Source organism: Aquarana catesbeiana, linkage group LG03 (assembly GCF_042186555.1).
Source record: "Aquarana catesbeiana isolate 2022-GZ linkage group LG03, ASM4218655v1, whole genome shotgun sequence".
In the NCBI taxonomy this organism is placed as follows: Eukaryota; Metazoa; Chordata; class Amphibia; order Anura; family Ranidae; genus Aquarana; species Aquarana catesbeiana.
In genome coordinates, this window is record NC_133326.1 from 75,275,818 (window position 1) to 75,294,642 (window position 18,825).

The 18,825-nt window shown below is 42.7% G+C and overlaps 1 protein-coding gene across 1 annotated transcript in view; it reads left to right on the top strand.

Annotated features, from left to right (window-relative positions):
- Positions 1-18,412: 18,412 nt before the first annotated feature.
- The window catches only part of TNFAIP8L3 (TNF alpha induced protein 8 like 3), a 156,169-nt gene continuing 155,756 nt past the window's right edge, over positions 18,413-18,825 (top strand). Inside the window, exon 1 of the mRNA XM_073618705.1 lies at positions 18,413-18,610. Within this exon, the coding sequence (XP_073474806.1) occupies positions 18,565-18,610 (46 nt within the window). The 5' untranslated portion in view covers positions 18,413-18,564. The remainder of the gene's footprint in view (positions 18,611-18,825) is intronic.

Genomic DNA, 18,825 nt, shown 5'->3' on the forward strand with positions numbered 1-18,825 from the left:
TCTGCAAAGCACGAAAAATCGAAACATTCACTTCATCCACAACTGGGAAGGAATACAAGACGAAAAGATTTGCCACTTGTACTACAAAGTTCATTGTATACCTCATCACCTGTCCGTGCGGAAAGCAATATATAGGTCGCACAAAACACAATTTTGCCATAAGAGTGAACGAACACATCACAGCTATAAGAAAAGGACGCACAAACCATAGTGTACCAAAACACTATTTATACCATCATAACCAGAATCCAGCTGGAACTAAGTTCCAAATTATAGATAAATTTATACCACATTGGAGGGGGGAACCAAACGTGAGAGGCGTCTCCAAGTTAGAGACCTTCTGGATACACCTCATCAAATGCTATGTACCCTACGGACTCAATGTTGATTGGGACATCAATGCCTTTATCAATCAATCATAGGCGCTGATGCCCCTCTCTATTGGTTGTCCGTAACAAGCTTTTTGTGACTATAGCGTTTAGGTCTATCTGTAACAATCCCCCCCTCTCTCTCTCCCCCCCCCCGCCTCCATCCATAATTTTACTTTTGGGGGTCGTTAGGGGGTCACACTAGATTAATTCATGTGAAGGAGTCGGGAGATTTCTACCTCTCCCTTTGAACAACACCTTTTGATATTTAATAGTCACTGTGATCATTGCCCTCTATTTTGAGATATTGGTGGGATTTCCCACCAACACATATTCTTGCATTTATTAGTGCCTTTGATTGTTTCTATTTCTTTTACATCAACACTTACACTTAAGATGGTGGGGTGGACTTTGGCTGAGACACAGATATATATATATTTTCCCCTGGTCCCCTCACCTCTTGGACTTCATTCAATAGCCCTTGTTGTTTTTATACATATTCGGCCCATTAGCGTTTTACCAATGGTTTTATATGTAGATTGAGCCTGCCTATACTGATAGGCATGGCCAAATCTCTACAATTTTTTCTTTTTCATATATTTTTTTTTCATATTTTCTTTCTTTGATGCTGCATCTTTATGTCTCTCGATAGATTCATATTACTGTATTTTTTTGATGCTGCATATTGAGGTCTTATAAAGGACTCATATAATTTTGATTACTAATTATTTTTGTTTTCACTAGCCTTATGATAGGACAGTTAAATTAATAAAAATTTTTTTAGAAAGGATTCATCTCTGTATGCATTATAATAGTGGATTGTCTCTGAAATTGGCATGTAAAGATCCGGCGATATGACTTCCGGCATATCTGATTAGGTATATTTAATTTTTAAACACTTTCCCCATTCATGATCGCCATACTGCTTGCGTTCCAGGCCTTGGATTGATGAGCTGCCACTTCCTACAACCTGTGACATGCAGATCACCACACTGTTTGCGTTCCAGGCCTCGGATTGATAAGCCATCATTTCCCATAGCCTGTGATACGCAGGTCCCGAGCGGTTTGACGTCATCCCGCAGTAAAAATTCACGTGACCGCGGTGCGGTCAATGTGACATTAGGGAAGACGCATCACCGCTGATTGGAGGTCGGAAGAGAGGCTTGGTTACTGACCACCTTAGGGGGATAGGATTGGCTTTCCAAACAACATGTGACCCGGTGGTCACTGATGACGCCGCTCTACCCGGAAGTCATGCCCGGTATAAGCGCCAATGAGATTTTTTTGATTGTTAGTTATAGTATACATAAGCGCAGTGGATGGGGGGCAAATTCATACCCCATCAGAAGTCTTTGAGGACGAAACGCGTCGGGATCTTATGTATTCACCCCTACCATCACCTACTGCGCAATATTTTAAAATTTGGTATTTTTTATACTACTTTGAGCTGAGTTTTTACCGCCCAATTTTTGTATTGATTGCAAAAGTACCCCTTTTTTTTAATAAACGTTGTTACGTTTGAGAAAGATTTACACTATATGGAAGTTTTTTCCTTTTTTTGCCCATCTATATGGTACCGGTTGCTGATGAAACCTCTTTTCACCGTCTGAGGATTGAGACCGATCCGGGATTCCAGCTGAGCCTTGCCGAGGATATATCATTAGATGACATCTGTCGAACTCTATTGGGCTAGAGACATGCCATCCGGCGATACCAGGGGAGATCCTATATGGGACCACCTGACGGGTCTACAGCCCCACACCGCTTGACGGTACAAGCTCGTTTGACTCACCGCCACGGGCCTGTGAGTCCACCTTGTCTGGTAAGGGCATTATACACCTATTTCTTTGGGTTAATATCATCATATTAAGGGAAGAATTGACCTATGTGCAAGGATACGGACAACAGTTCCTGCTTTGTTATACTTAAAAGGACTGTCTGCACCTAGAGTGATATGAAACGATCCAGAATCATCCCATCATATGGTAATGGACTCTAAAACATCCTTACATTTATTACCCTGATGGACTGTTAATTTTATATTTTGGTCTATTTTGTAGGCTTGCAGGTTATTTAATACACATCACTGTGTTACTCTCAATTTTTCTATATATTTTGTTTTTTGAACACTCAGGTAAAAGTTGAGTTATTTTATCCAACATTGATTCATTGGATATCACCCCACTTTTTTCACTCACTTCTGATATATAGATCGAGTTATATCATTACACATGTAATTTTACCATTGCTGATTTTTTGTTTATAAGACATTTTGGGTGGGGAAGATATTATCCTTCCATACACTTCTAGGATCATCACTAGTATATTTGGTATACATCTACGGGGATTACTACCTCCTAGAACTCACTTCACTAAACCTTTCTCTGCACATACCCCAGGACTGTGCACTTCCACTTATTATTTTTGTCATTAATATCTTCTAAATCAGTGGTTCTCAACTCCAGTCCTCGGGACCCACCAACAGGCCAGATTTTAAGTATTACCTTGGGGGAGATGCAGACTAGAATACTGCAATCACTGAGCAGCAAGTGATATCACCTGTGATGTATTTCAGCTATCCTGCAAACCTGGCCTGTTGGTGGGTCCTGAGGACCGGAGTTGAGAACCACTGTTCTAAATGATATCACTTTTGAGCACCACACTTTATTATTTTCTTACACATTTACATGGGTCAGGTTGTTGTGTTGGCTGCTTCACTTTGTAGGAGTTGGTGCAAAATTTTATATATATAATTTTACACATCGGTTTGACATTATTTTTTGCTGCCTCTCTACTTACTCTGGGTGATCTATAGAATATGGATGTGAATATGGATGTGTTTGAATATCGAATCAATCGCACTTTCAACACAGAAGGGGTGTTCATAGCCCTTAATTCAGACTCAGAGATAGGAGGCCTATTCTTAAGGCTCAAGAACCTGATGGTCTCTGAGCTACATTTAGAATGGGACATTGCCTTCTTGGAACAGTACTCCAAAGAACGTATGGTTCCAAGAGGTCTAAGGTGGACAATCCATCCACAACAAGGGGACCCTGACACTGAATCGTGGTTCCACTATTTTAATGAGGCAGGGATCTCCTTACCAGGGTTCCTTATTGATAGAAAACGAACCAGAAGAACTATTATAGATAAGGAAATTAAGGAAATAAGAGAGAAACTCCTTCCACACAAATCCAGTATGGAATATAACAATCTTTCCACTAACCTGAAGAACCATCTGGAAAAAGAAGAACGAGAACAGAAGACTAAGAAACAGAAGAAATATAGTAGAGATCTTAGTGACTACAAGAATGGGAATGTCTTTAGTTGGCAAACTAATGACCAGATAAAAAGTACATATGACAGTGAATGTCTGCCTATGGAAGTGGGGGGTTTATCTGAACCTAGGCCACCACTCACTCCAGTGCCCCCCCCACGTCCAACTCTAGAAATGGAACGAACATTCGCTTGGCCAACCCCCCCCCATCCCTACAACCCACTATAATGGACCTCCGTCTAACTCTGGAAACAGAGGGAGGAATAATAGGGGAAAGGGAAAAGGGAATAGGGACCTTACAGTGCATTACGAACAATACAGACAAGACTATTCCCCTAGGAGACGTAAGACCAGCCACAGTGATTATTATCACTACCAACCATATCCACAAAGAACGCCAATCAACACTAGGAATCGATTTTCACCATTGAGGGAAGAAAGATCTGATGATTATCGAAACTACCAATACCGTTACGACTTTAGGGACAGGGACTATCCCGAGAGATCACCGTTTAATTACAACCAAGATGTACCGAAGTATCCATATTCAGGGGGTTTTCCCAGAGAACAAGAATACCCCAAACGAAACCAGGAACAAAACGCGGTACCCGAGGGGGGAGGAGCACCAGGAAAAAGAAAGCGGATATGAAAGATAACGGTATTTTTAATTTGAGTAAAGTTAACTTCACTCCAGCTGAACTTGGCGTTCTAAACAAAGGATTGAAATTCGCTCCTCCAAAGCAATTAAGTAAATTTTCTACATTCATAGATGTGCACAAATTTGTGTGCAAATTGAATATACAAAGGTATATTGTGTCTAATCCAAGTAGGCCTTCGAACCCACTTACTAATTCACATACTGTTCACTCCGGACTAGCCAATTCATCTTTATTTAACCCTCCAGCCCCTATAGCTCCTTCCATCAAAGTGTTTCGTGACCTAGTGCTGGAGGACCTAGAAGCACTTCCAAAGAAGAAATTTTATACTGACCCTAATATCAAAATCGGATTGAAATCCCTTTGTGAGCGCAAAGACCTTGTCATCCGTCCAGCCGACACGGGTGAGGGAATTGTCGTGCTGGACAGAAAAGATTATCACACCGAGATGACAAGAAAACTTAGCGATACCGAGACGTACCTACCTCTCAGTACAAATCCTACTACAGAGCTTAAAATAACTCTGGTGGATCTAATAGATACAGGCTCGCAGTTGGGCATCCTGGACAGAAAGGAGAAATGTTTTCTATTTCTGGTTGCCCCACGGATCCCTATAATATATTAACTGCCCAAGGTACATAAAAATACCACCCAACCTCCTGGTCGCCCGATTATCAGTGGGATTAATTCCATAACATCACGTATAGGGAAATATATCGATCACTACCTGCAGCCTATAGTTAAAAACATACCATCTTTCTTGAAAGACACTAGGGATACCATCGTTAAGTTACAACAGATCACTTACAGTAGTGATCTCATATTAGTCACTGCTGACGTGATGTCTTTGTACACTAATATTCCCCATGAGCTTGGTCTGGGAGCTGTCGAAACGTTTCTGACAAGAGACAAGACTATTCCCAGGACACAAAAGAGGTTCATCATGGATCTTTTGTGCTTTGCTACTAAGTCAAATTATTTTTGGTATGATAATCAATATTATCTACAGATTAAAGGGGTCGCTATGGGGGCAAAATTTGCCCCAGCCTGGCAAATATTTTCATGGCCAAGTGGGAGGAGGATGTCGTCAGAGCCCTGAACCCCCCCCAACTGGTTCTTTGGGCCAGGTACATTGACGACATCCTCCTCCTATGGAGAGGTTCCATGGATTCACTAAATAGTTTTATGCTCCATCTTAATGAGAACGAGATTGGCATACATTTATCATATGAAGCCAGTACCTCCTCAATACATTTCCTGGATCTGGAGATTACAGCTGTCGATGGTCGATTGGAAACGAAAACCTTTTTAAGGTGACCGACTGCAACGGATACATCCCAACCGACAGCTGTCATCATGCAGCCTGGCTGAAATCGGTACCCCGGAGCCAGTTGATGAGAATTAGACGTAATTGCTCCCTCCTATCAGACTACTATGTGCAGGCTGAGACCATCAAACTAAGATTCCAGGAAAGAGGATATGATGAAGGACAAATCGATCAAGAAATCCAAAAAGTGGCCTGTATCGACAGACTATCTCTGCTGGATGAGCACCCCAGGAGACCCCTGAGAATAAACACAGATGGGCTTTCCTTACTAATTACTCTATCCAACACAAACAAATTAAAGATATCATTACAAGACACTGGAAAGTATTAAGAAATGACCGTATTTTGGGCCCTTTACTCCCCGAACGTGCTGGAGTGATTTATAAAGGTGCACCAGCAATAGGAAGACAAATCGCACCAGGAGTGATAGAACCTCTGAAAATTCCATCCTTCTTTCAAGACCTGAAAGGCTTCTACCCTTGCCGGAAATGCACAGTATGTAAACTTAATATCTGCAAAGCACGAAAAATCGAAACATTCACTTCATCCACAACTGGGAAGGAATACAAGACGAAAAGATTTGCCACTTGTACTACAAAGTTCATTGTATACCTCATCACCTGTCCGTGCGGAAAGCAATATATAGGTCGCACAAAACACAATTTTGCCATAAGAGTGAACGAACACATCACAGCTATAAGAAAAGGACGCACAAACCATAGTGTACCAAAACACTATTTATACCATCATAACCAGAATCCAGCTGGAACTAAGTTCCAAATTATAGATAAATTTATACCACATTGGAGGGGGGAACCAAACGTGAGAGGCGTCTCCAAGTTAGAGACCTTCTGGATACACCTCATCAAATGCTATGTACCCTACGGACTCAATGTTGATTGGGACATCAATGCCTTTATCAATCAATCATAGGCGCTGATGCCCCTCTCTATTGGTTGTCCGTAACAAGCTTTTTGTGACTATAGCGTTTAGGTCTATCTGTAACAATCCCCCCCTCTCTCTCCCCCCCCCCGCCTCCATCCATAATTTTACTTTTGGGGGTCGTTAGGGGGTCACACTAGATTAATTCATGTGAAGGAGTCGGGAGATTTCTACCTCTCCCTTTGAACAACACCTTTTGATATTTAATAGTCACTGTGATCATTGCCCTCTATTTTGAGATATTGGTGGGATTTCCCACCAACACATATTCTTGCATTTATTAGTGCCTTTGATTGTTTCTATTTCTTTTACATCAACACTTACACTTAAGATGGTGGGGTGGACTTTGGCTGAGACACAGATATATATATATTTTCCCCTGGTCCCCTCACCTCTTGGACTTCATTCAATAGCCCTTGTTGTTTTTATACATATTCGGCCCATTAGCGTTTTACCAATGGTTTTATATGTAGATTGAGCCTGCCTATACTGATAGGCATGGCCAAATCTCTACAATTTTTTCTTTTTCATATATTTTTTTTTCATATTTTCTTTCTTTGATGCTGCATCTTTATGTCTCTCGATAGATTCATATTACTGTATTTTTTTGATGCTGCATATTGAGGTCTTATAAAGGACTCATATAATTTTGATTACTAATTATTTTTGTTTTCACTAGCCTTATGATAGGACAGTTAAATTAATAAAAATTTTTTTAGAAAGGATTCATCTCTGTATGCATTATAATAGTGGATTGTCTCTGAAATTGGCATGTAAAGATCCGGCGATATGACTTCCGGCATATCTGATTAGGTATATTTAATTTTTAAACACTTTCCCCATTCATGATCGCCATACTGCTTGCGTTCCAGGCCTTGGATTGATGAGCTGCCACTTCCTACAACCTGTGACATGCAGATCACCACACTGTTTGCGTTCCAGGCCTCGGATTGATAAGCCATCATTTCCCATAGCCTGTGATACGCAGGTCCCGAGCGGTTTGACGTCATCCCGCAGTAAAAATTCACGTGACCGCGGTGCGGTCAATGTGACATTAGGGAAGACGCATCACCGCTGATTGGAGGTCGGAAGAGAGGCTTGGTTACTGACCACCTTAGGGGGATAGGATTGGCTTTCCAAACAACATGTGACCCGGTGGTCACTGATGACGCCGCTCTACCCGGAAGTCATGCCCGGTATAAGCGCCAATGAGATTTTTTTGATTGTTAGTTATAGTATACATAAGCGCAGTGGATGGGGGGCAAATTCATACCCCATCAGAAGTCTTTGAGGACGAAACGCGTCAGGATCTTATGTATTCACCCCTACCATCACCTACTGCGCAATATTTTAAAATTTGGTATTTTTTATACTACTTTGAGCTGAGTTTTTACCGCCCAATTTTTGTATTGATTGCAAAAGTACCCCTTTTTTTTAATAAACGTTGTTACGTTTGAGAAAGATTTACACTATATGGAAGTTTTTTCCTTTTTTTGCCCATCTATATGGTACCGGTTGCTGATGAAACCTCTTTTCACCGTCTGAGGATTGAGACCGATCCGGGATTCCAGCTGAGCCTTGCCGAGGATATATCATTAGATGACATCTGTCGAACTCTATTGGGCTAGAGACATGCCATCCGGCGATACCAGGGGAGATCCTATATGGGACCACCTGACGGGTCTACAGCCCCACACCGCTTGACGGTACAAGCTCGTTTGACTCACCGCCACGGGCCTGTGAGTCCACCTTGTCTGGTAAGGGCATTATACACCTATTTCTTTGGGTTAATATCATCATATTAAGGGAAGAATTGACCTATGTGCAAGGATACGGACAACAGTTCCTGCTTTGTTATACTTAAAAGGACTGTCTGCACCTAGAGTGATATGAAACGATCCAGAATCATCCCATCATATGGTAATGGACTCTAAAACATCCTTACATTTATTACCCTGATGGACTGTTAATTTTATATTTTGGTCTATTTTGTAGGCTTGCAGGTTATTTATTACACATCACTGTGTTACTCTCAATTTTTCTATATATTTTGTTTTTTGAACACTCAGGTAAAAGTTGAGTTATTTTATCCAACATTGATTCATTGGATATCACCCCACTTTTTTCACTCACTTCTGATATATAGATCGAGTTATATCATTACACATGTAATTTTACCATTGCTGATTTTTTGTTTATAAGACATTTTGGGTGGGGAAGATATTATCCTTCCATACACTTCTAGGATCATCACTAGTATATTTGGTATACATCTACGGGGATTACTACCTCCTAGAACTCACTTCACTAAACCTTTCTCTGCACATACTCCAGGACTGTGCACTTCCACTTATTATTTTTGTCATTAATATCTTCTAAATCAGTGGTTCTCAACTCCAGTCCTCGGGACCCACCAACAGGCCAGATTTTAAGTATTACCTTGGGGGAGATGCAGACTAGAATACTGCAATCACTGAGCAGCAAGTGATATCACCTGTGATGTATTTCAGCTATCCTGCAAACCTGGCCTGTTGGTGGGTCCTGAGGACCGGAGTTGAGAACCACTGTTCTAAATGATATCACTTTTGAGCACCACACTTTATTATTTTCTTACACATTTACATGGGTCAGGTTGTTGTGTTGGCTGCTTCACTTTGTAGGAGTTGGTGCAAAATTTTATATATATAATTTTACACATCGGTTTGACATTATTTTTTGCTGCCTCTCTACTTACTCTGGGTGATCTATAGAATATGGATGTGAATATGGATGTGTTTGAGTATCGAATCAATCGCACTTTCAACACAGAAGGGGTGTTCATAGCCCTTAATTCAGACTCAGAGATAGGAGGCCTATTCTTAAGGCTCAAGAACCTGATGGTCTCTGAGCTACATTTAGAATGGGACATTGCCTTCTTGGAACAGTACTCCAAAGAACGTATGGTTCCAAGAGGTCTAAGGTGGACAATCCATCCACAACAAGGGGACCCTGACACTGAATCGTGGTTCCACTATTTTAATGAGGCAGGGATCTCCTTACCAGGGTTCCTTATTGATAGAAAACGAACCAGAAGAACTATTATAGATAAGGAAATTAAGGAAATAAGAGAGAAACTCCTTCCACACAAATCCAGTATGGAATATAACAATCTTTCCACTAACCTGAAGAACCATCTGGAAAAAGAAGAACGAGAACAGAAGACTAAGAAACAGAAGAAATATAGTAGAGATCTTAGTGACTACAAGAATGGGAATGTCTTTAGTTGGCAAACTAATGACCAGATAAAAAGTACATATGACAGTGAATGTCTGCCTATGGAAGTGGGGGGTTTATCTGAACCTAGGCCACCACTCACTCCAGTGCCCCCCCCCCCCCCACGTCCAACTCTAGAAATGGAACGAACATTCGCTTGGCCAACCCCCCCCATCCCTACAACCCACTATAATGGACCTCCGTCTAACTCTGGAAACAGAGGGAGGAATAATAGGGGAAAGGGAAAAGGGAATAGGGACCTTACAGTGCATTACGAACAATACAGACAAGACTATTCCCCTAGGAGACGTAAGACCAGCCACAGTGATTATTATCACTACCAACCATATCCACAAAGAACTCCAATCAACACTAGGAATCGATTTTCACCATTGAGGGAAGAAAGATCTGATGATTATCGAAACTACCAATACCGTTACGACTTTAGGGACAGGGACTATCCCGAGAGATCACCGTTTAATTACAACCAAGATGTACCGAAGTATCCATATTCGGGGGGTTTTCCCAGAGAACAAGAATACCCCAAACGAAACCAGGAACAAAACGCGGTACCCGAGGGGGGAGGAGCACCAGGAAAAAGAAAGCGGATATGAAAGATAACGGTATTTTTAATTTGAGTAAAGTTAACTTCACTCCAGCTGAACTTGGCGTTCTAAACAAAGGATTGAAATTCGCTCCTCCAAAGCAATTAAGTAAATTTTCTACATTCATAGATGTGCACAAATTTGTGTGCAAATTGAATATACAAAGGTATATTGTGTCTAATCCAAGTAGGCCTTCGAACCCACTTACTAATTCACATACTGTTCACTCCGGACTAGCCAATTCATCTTTATTTAACCCTCCAGCCCCTATAGCTCCTTCCATCAAAGTGTTTCGTGACCTAGTGCTGGAGGACCTAGAAGCACTTCCAAAGAAGAAATTTTATACTGACCCTAATATCAAAATCGGATTGAAATCCCTTTGTGAGCGCAAAGACCTTGTCATCCGTCCAGCCGACACGGGTGAGGGAATTGTCGTGCTGGACAGAAAAGATTATCACACCGAGATGACAAGAAAACTTAGCGATACCGAGACGTACCTACCTCTCAGTACAAATCCTACTACAGAGCTTAAAATAACTCTGGTGGATCTAATAGATACAGGCTCGCAGTTGGGCATCCTGGACAGAAAGGAGAAATGTTTTCTAGTTCCGGTTGCCCCACGGATCCCTATAATATATTACCTGCCCAAGGTACATAAAAATACCACCCAACCTCCTGGTCGCCCGATTATCAGCGGGATTAATTCCATAACATCACGTATAGGGAAATATATCGATCACTACCTGCAGCCTATAGTTAAAAACATACCATCTTTCTTGAAAGACACTAGGGATACCATCGTTAAGTTACAACAGATCACTTACAGTAGTGATCTCATATTAGTCACTGCTGACGTGATGTCTTTGTACACTAATATTCCCCATGAGCTTGGTCTGGGAGCTGTCGAAACGTTTCTGACAAGAGACAAGACTATTCCCAGGACACAAAAGAGGTTCATCATGGATCTTTTGTGCTTTGCTACTAAGTCAAATTATTTTTGGTATGATAATCAATATTATCTACAGATTAAAGGGGTCGCTATGGGGGCAAAATTTGCCCCCAGCCTGGCAAATATTTTCATGGCCAAGTGGGAGGAGGATGTCGTCAGAGCCCTGAACCCCCCCCAACTGGTTCTTTGGGCCAGGTACATTGACGACATCCTCCTCCTATGGAGAGGTTCCATGGATTCACTAAATAGTTTTATGCTCCATCTTAATGAGAACGAGATTGGCATACATTTATCATATGAAGCCAGTACCTCCTCAATACATTTCCTGGATCTGGAGATTACAGCTGTCGATGGTCGATTGGAAACGAAAACCTTTTTAAGGTGACCGACTGCAACGGATACATCCCAACCGACAGCTGTCATCATGCAGCCTGGCTGAAATCGGTACCCCGGAGCCAGTTGATGAGAATTAGACGTAATTGCTCCCTCCTATCAGACTACTATGTGCAGGCTGAGACCATCAAACTAAGATTCCAGGAAAGAGGATATGATGAAGGACAAATCGATCAAGAAATCCAAAAAGTGGCCTGTATCGACAGACTATCTCTGCTGGATGGGCACCCCAGGAGACCCCTGAGAATAAACACAGATGGGCTTTCCTTACTAATTACTCTATCCAACACAAACAAATTAAAGATATCATTACAAGACACTGGAAAGTATTAAGAAATGACCGTATTTTGGGCCCTTTACTCCCCGAACGTGCTGGAGTGATTTATAAAGGTGCACCAGCAATAGGAAGACAAATCGCACCAGGAGTGATAGAACCTCCGAAAATTCCATCCTTCTTTCAAGACCTGAAAGGCTTCTACCCTTGCCGGAAATGCACAGTATGTAAACTTAATATCTGCAAAGCACGAAAAATCGAAACATTCACTTCATCCACAACTGGGAAGGAATACAAGACGAAAAGATTTGCCACTTGTACTACAAAGTTCATTGTATACCTCATCACCTGTCCGTGCGGAAAGCAATATATAGGTCGCACAAAACACAATTTTGCCATAAGAGTGAACGAACACATCACAGCTATAAGAAAAGGACGCACAAACCATAGTGTACCAAAACACTATTTATACCATCATAACCAGAATCCAGCTGGAACTAAGTTCCAAATTATAGATAAATTTATACCACATTGGAGGGGGGAACCAAACGTGAGAGGCGTCTCCAAGTTAGAGACCTTCTGGATACACCTCATCAAATGCTATGTACCCTACGGACTCAATGTTGATTGGGACATCAATGCCTTTATCAATCAATCATAGGCGCTGATGCCCCTCTCTATTGGTTGTCCGTAACAAGCTTTTTGTGACTATAGCGTTTAGGTCTATCTGTAACAATCCCCCCCTCTCTCTCCCCCCCCCCGCCTCCATCCATAATTTTACTTTTGGGGGTCGTTAGGGGGTCACACTAGATTAATTCATGTGAAGGAGTCGGGAGATTTCTACCTCTCCCTTTGAACAACACCTTTTGATATTTAATAGTCACTGTGATCATTGCCCTCTATTTTGAGATATTGGTGGGATTTCCCACCAACACATATTCTTGCATTTATTAGTGCCTTTGATTTCTTCTATTTCTTTTACATCAACACTTACACTTAGGATGGTGGGGTGGACTTTGGCTAAGACACAGATATATATATATTTTCCCCTGGTCCCCTCACCTCTTGGACTTCATTCAATAGCCCTTGTTGTTTGTATACATGGCCAAATCTCTACAATTTTTTCTTTTTCATATATTTTTTTTCATATTTTCTTTCTTTGATGCTGCATCTTTATGTCTCTCGATAGATTCATATTACTGTATTTTTTTGATGCTGCATATTGAGGTCTTATAAAGGACTCATATAATTTTGATTACTATTTATTTTTGTTTTCACTAGCCTTATGATAGGACAGTTAAATTAATAAAAAATTTTTTAGAAAGGATTCATCTCTGTATGCATTATAATAGTGGATTGTCTCTGAAATTGGCATGTAAAGATCCGGCGATATGACTTCCGGCATATCTGATTAGGTATATTTAATTTTTAAACACTTTCCCCATTCATGATCGCCATACTGCTTGCGTTCCAGGCCTTGGATTGATGAGCTGCCACTTCCTACAACCTGTGACATGCAGATCGCCACACTGTTTGCGTTTCAGACCTCGGATTGATAAGCCATCATTTCCCATAGCCTGTGATACGCAGGTCCCGAGCGGTTTGACGTCATCCCGCAGTAAAAATTCACGTGACCGCGGTGCGGTCAATGTGACATTAGGGAAGACGCATCACCGCTGATTGGAGGTCGGAAGAGAGGCTTGGTTACTGACCACCTTAGGGGGATAGGATTGGCTTTCCAAACAACATGTGACCCGGTGGTCACTGATGACGCCGCTCTACCCGGAAGTCATGCCCGGTATAAGCGCCAATGAGATTTTTTTGATTGTTAGTTATAGTATATATAAGCGCAATGGATGGGGGGCAAATTCATACCCCATCAGAAGTCTCTGAGGACGAAACGCGTCAGGATCTTATGTATTCACCCCTACCATCACCTACTGCGCAATATTTTAAAATTTGGTATTTTTTATACTACTTTGAGCTGAGTTTTTACCGCCCAATTTTTGTATTGATTGCAAAAGTACCCCTTTTTTTTAATAAACGTTGTTACGTTTGAGAAAGATTTACACTATATGGAAGTTTTTTCCTTTTTTTGCCCATCTATATGGTACCGGTTGCTGATTAAACCTCTTTTCACCGTCTGAGGATTGAGACCGATCCGGGATTCCAGCTGAGCCTTGCCGAGGATATATCATTAGATGACATCTGTCGAGCTCTATTGGGCTAGAGACGTGCCATCCGGCGATACCAGGGGAGATCCTATATGGGACCACCTCACGGGTCTACAGCCCCACACCGCTTGATGGTACAAGCTCGTTTGACTCACCACCACGGGCCTGTGAGTCCACCTTGTCTGGTAAGGGCATTATACACCTATTTCTTTGGGTTAATATCATCATATTAAGGGAAGAATTGACCTATGTGCAAGGATACGGCCAACAGTTCCTACTTTGTTACACTTAAAAGGACTGTCTGCACCTAGAGTGATATGAAACGATCCAGAATCATCCCATCATATGGTGGTGGACTCTAAAACATCCTTACATTTATTACCCTGATGGACTGTTAATTTTATATTTTGGTCTATTTTGTAGGCTTGCAGTTAATTTAATACACATCACTGTGTTACTCTCAATTTTTCTATATATTTTGTTTTTTGAACACTCAGGTAAAAGTTGAGTTATTTTATCCAACATTGATTCATTGGATATCACCCCACTTTTTTCACTCACTTCTGATATATAGATCGAGTGATATCATTACACATGTAATTTTACCATTGCTGATTTTTTGTTTATAAGACATTTTGGGTGGGGAAGATATTATCCTTCCATACACTTCTAGGATCATCACTAGTATATTTGGTATACATCTACGGGGATTACTACCTCCTAGAACTCACTTCACTAAACCTTTCTCTGCACATACCCCAGGACTGTGCACTTCCACTTATTATTTTTGTCATTAATATCTTCTAAATTATATCACTTTTGAGCGCCACACTTTATTATTTTCTTACACATTTACACGGGTCAGGTTGTTGTGTTGGCTGCTTCACTTTGTAGGAGTTGGCGCAAAATTTTATATATATAATTTTGCATTGCAGTGTGAATGGGACACATAGAAAACAATTGTTTCCTGTGTGTCCCTGTGGTGACAGATTTTTTTACCATGTGGTAAAACGTCTGTCACCGCATATAGTGTGAGTTGGCCCTTAGTGGTGCCAGAGAAAATCACCTGGAAAGCTTTCATGGATTTCATTGACAATTTTATTGCCAACTACGGAGCACCAAATTACATTCAGCTGGTTGACAAACTTTTTACAGCAAACAAGACCATGAAGTTCAACATGTTCCTGAAGATTCAGTTCCTGCAAACACACTTGGACTTCCTTTCTGAAAATCTAACTGCAATCAGTGACAAACATGGTGAATGGTTTCACCGGGACAATGGAAAAATGGTATTAGGGCAACTTTAATCTATCAGTGCTGGCTGACTATTGTTGGACACGGCAGCGAGATGCGCTGCATACTGAGTACAATTGAAAATCAGCAGCAAAACCCTTTTAACCCTGCTTAACTTATTTCGTATTTCTCAAGATTCCTACTTGATACAGTTGTAGCACCCTTCTAAGTAGGCTGCTTGGAAAGCTAGGTAAATTTTGCTCTTTTTGGTTCCAGTGTAGCCAGTGGAGCTGTTTGTGATTATTTTGGGCTGCCCTGGGCTCTGCAGGCTACAGGTTTAATTGCTTTCCCTGTCTTCTGGAGGATTCCAGAATATAGCAGGTTGGGAGGAGGCAGTCTGAATATTTATGTTGTCTCAGCCAATTCACCCAGTAGGTGGCTGAAAAGTGCATAAATAGTTTGGAGCTTGAAGCAGCCCGGTTCTTGTCCACAAGGTGACGTTTCCAGCCTGAAAGGCTACTGTCCTTCTGGGGAGCCCAACTGAAAATTCTATGTGCTCATTGGAGTCCAAGCTGTGGCAGAGATGGAGGGGGGCTGTTGTGCTAAAATCTCTAAAACTAAGCAAGGGATTTCACACAGGATACAGTCTGGAAGATTCACTGAGAAATTGTCCATCTGATATTGGAAGAAGACATCCAAGTATAAGGACATTGTGCGTACAGACCCCAGTGAAGGACCCTGGTGACTATTGCTGCTGCTATCCCTAGCAGGTCAATAATACTGCTTGCATGGCCTGGGACATTTCTGAAGGCATCTTGGTGCTGTCCACTTTTTTTTGTGCCTGTCCTGAGAAGTAGTAACATGGTGAAGTATATCCACAATTAATTGCTCAGCATTCATGGAGTATCCCACAGCTCCCTCTGCCCTATCCAATTTATTCAGCAATATGTATTAAAAGGGCAACCCCCAGACTGTTTATTGAGCCAGATGAGTGAATGTTGCTGTGTGCCTGGCTGCAATGGCACCAATCTGGGAAAGAAGCGGCCTCTTTTGAGGGTGAGTGCACCCCATCCTATGTAAAGTGATGGGGTGTATATCACTCTCTAATCCTATGCACAGCGTGGCTGGTCTACCATTTTATGTGCAGTTATAGGGGTGTCTCTTGCTCCCATCCTATTTACAGTGTGGCTGGTCTCCCATCCTATGTACAGTGATAGGGGTGTCTCTCTCTCTCTCCCAGCTTATGTACAGTTATAGGGGTGTCTCGCTTGCTCCCCCATCCTATGTACAGTGATAGGAGTGTCTCATCCCCATCCTATATACAGTGTCGCTGTTCTCCCATCCTATGTACAGTGATAGGGGTCTCTCTCAAATCCTACGTACAGTGATAGGGGTCTCTCTCTCATCCTATGTACAGTGATAGGGGTCTCTCTCAAATCCTATGTACAGTGATAGGGGTCTCTCTCCCATCCTATGTACAGTGATAGGGGTCTCTCTCCCATCCTATGTACAGTGATAGGGGTCTCTGTCCCATCCTATGTACAGTGATAGGGGTCTCTCTCCCATCCTATGTACAGTGATAGGGGTCTCTGTCCCATCCTATGTACAGTGATAGGGGTCTCTGTCCCATCCTATGTACAGTGATAGGGGTCTCTCTCCCATCCTATGTACAGTGATAGGGGTCTCTCTCCCATCCTATGTACAGTGATAGGGGTCTCTCTCCCATCCTATGTACAGTGATAGGGGTCTCTCTCCTATGTACAGTGATAGGGGTCTCTCTCCCATCCTATGTACAGTGATAGGGGTCTCTCTCCTATGTACAGTGATAGGGGTCTCTCTCCTATGTACAGTGATAGGGGTCTCTCTCCTATGTACAGTGATAGGGGTCTCTCACATCCTATGTACAGTGATAGGGGTCTCTCTCCCATCCTATGTATAGTGATAGGGGTCTCTCTCCTATGTACAGTGATAGGGGTCTCTCTCCCATCCTATGTACAGTGATAGGGGTCTCTCTCCCATCCTATGTACAGTGATAGGGGTCTCTCTGCCATCCTATGTACAGTGATAGGGGTCTCTCTCCCATCCTATGTACAGTGATAGGGGTCTCTCTCCTATGTACAGTGATAGGGGTCTCTCTCCTATGTACAGTGATAGGGGTCTCTCTCCTATGTACAGTGATAGGGGTCTCTCTCCTATGTACAGTGATAGGGGTCTCTCTCCTATGTACAGTGATAGGGGTCTCTCTCCTATGTACAGTGATAGGGGTCTCTCTCCTATGTACAGTGATAGGGGTCTCTCTCCTATGTACAGTGATAGGGGTCTCTCTCCTATGTACAGTGATAGGGGTCTCTCTCCTATGTACAGTGATAGGGGTCTCTCTCCTATGTACAGTGGTAGGGGTCTCTCTCCTATGTACAGTGATAAGGGTCTCTCTCCCATCCTATGTACAGTGATAGGGGTCTCTCTCCTATGTACAGTGATAGGGGTCTCTCTCCCATCCTATGTATAGTGATAGGGGTCTCTCTCCTATGTACAGTGATAGGGGTCTCTCTCCTATGTACAGTGATAGGGGTCTCTCTCCCATCCTATGTATAGTGATAGGGGTCTCTCTCCTATGTACAGTGATAGGGGTCTCTCTCCTATGTACAGTGATAGGGGTCTCTCACATCCTATGTACAGTGATAGGGGTCTCTCTCCTATGTACAGTGATAGGGGTCTCTCTCCTATGTACAGTGATAGGGGTCTCTCTCCTATGTACAGTGATAGGGGTCTCTCTCCTATGTACAGTGATAGGGGTCTCTCTCCTATGTACAGTGATAGGGGTCTCTCTCCTATGTACAGCGCTCTGCTATCTCGGATTCTGCAGGCATGGAACAGACGTTATGCTGCTGCTGCCATGAGGCTAAAGAGTTCTTCCCATTGGTGATGACGTCGAGGCGGGGACAAACGCCGCAATTTGATTGGTCTCAGCTCGCTCCCTTGTCTGGATCGCTGGGAAGCTTCGGAGATGCGGATCCGCAGAGCTCACCCGGAGCCAGAGACGGCGGAGCTCAGCGGTGTCATCAGCAGAGAGCAGCCGGGGAGTGATCCAAGGGAGCGGCCGGACCCCCAGCCATGGACACGGACTCCGGGGACCTCAGCGAGGGGGAGCTGTCACCAGGTAATGACAGAACTCCCCCCCCCCCACTCTGTACCGACCCCCCCCCCTCTACTCACTGACATGGGCGGGACCCAGACTTCACTTCTAACTACTTGTACCGGGAGAGAGAGGACCGAGCCTGAGCTCTACAAGTGCGATCCGGCCCGGCGGGTCTGGGCTGTACGGAGAGGGATGGCTCGGTGTATTCAGGGAACAAACTCCATACAATCATCACA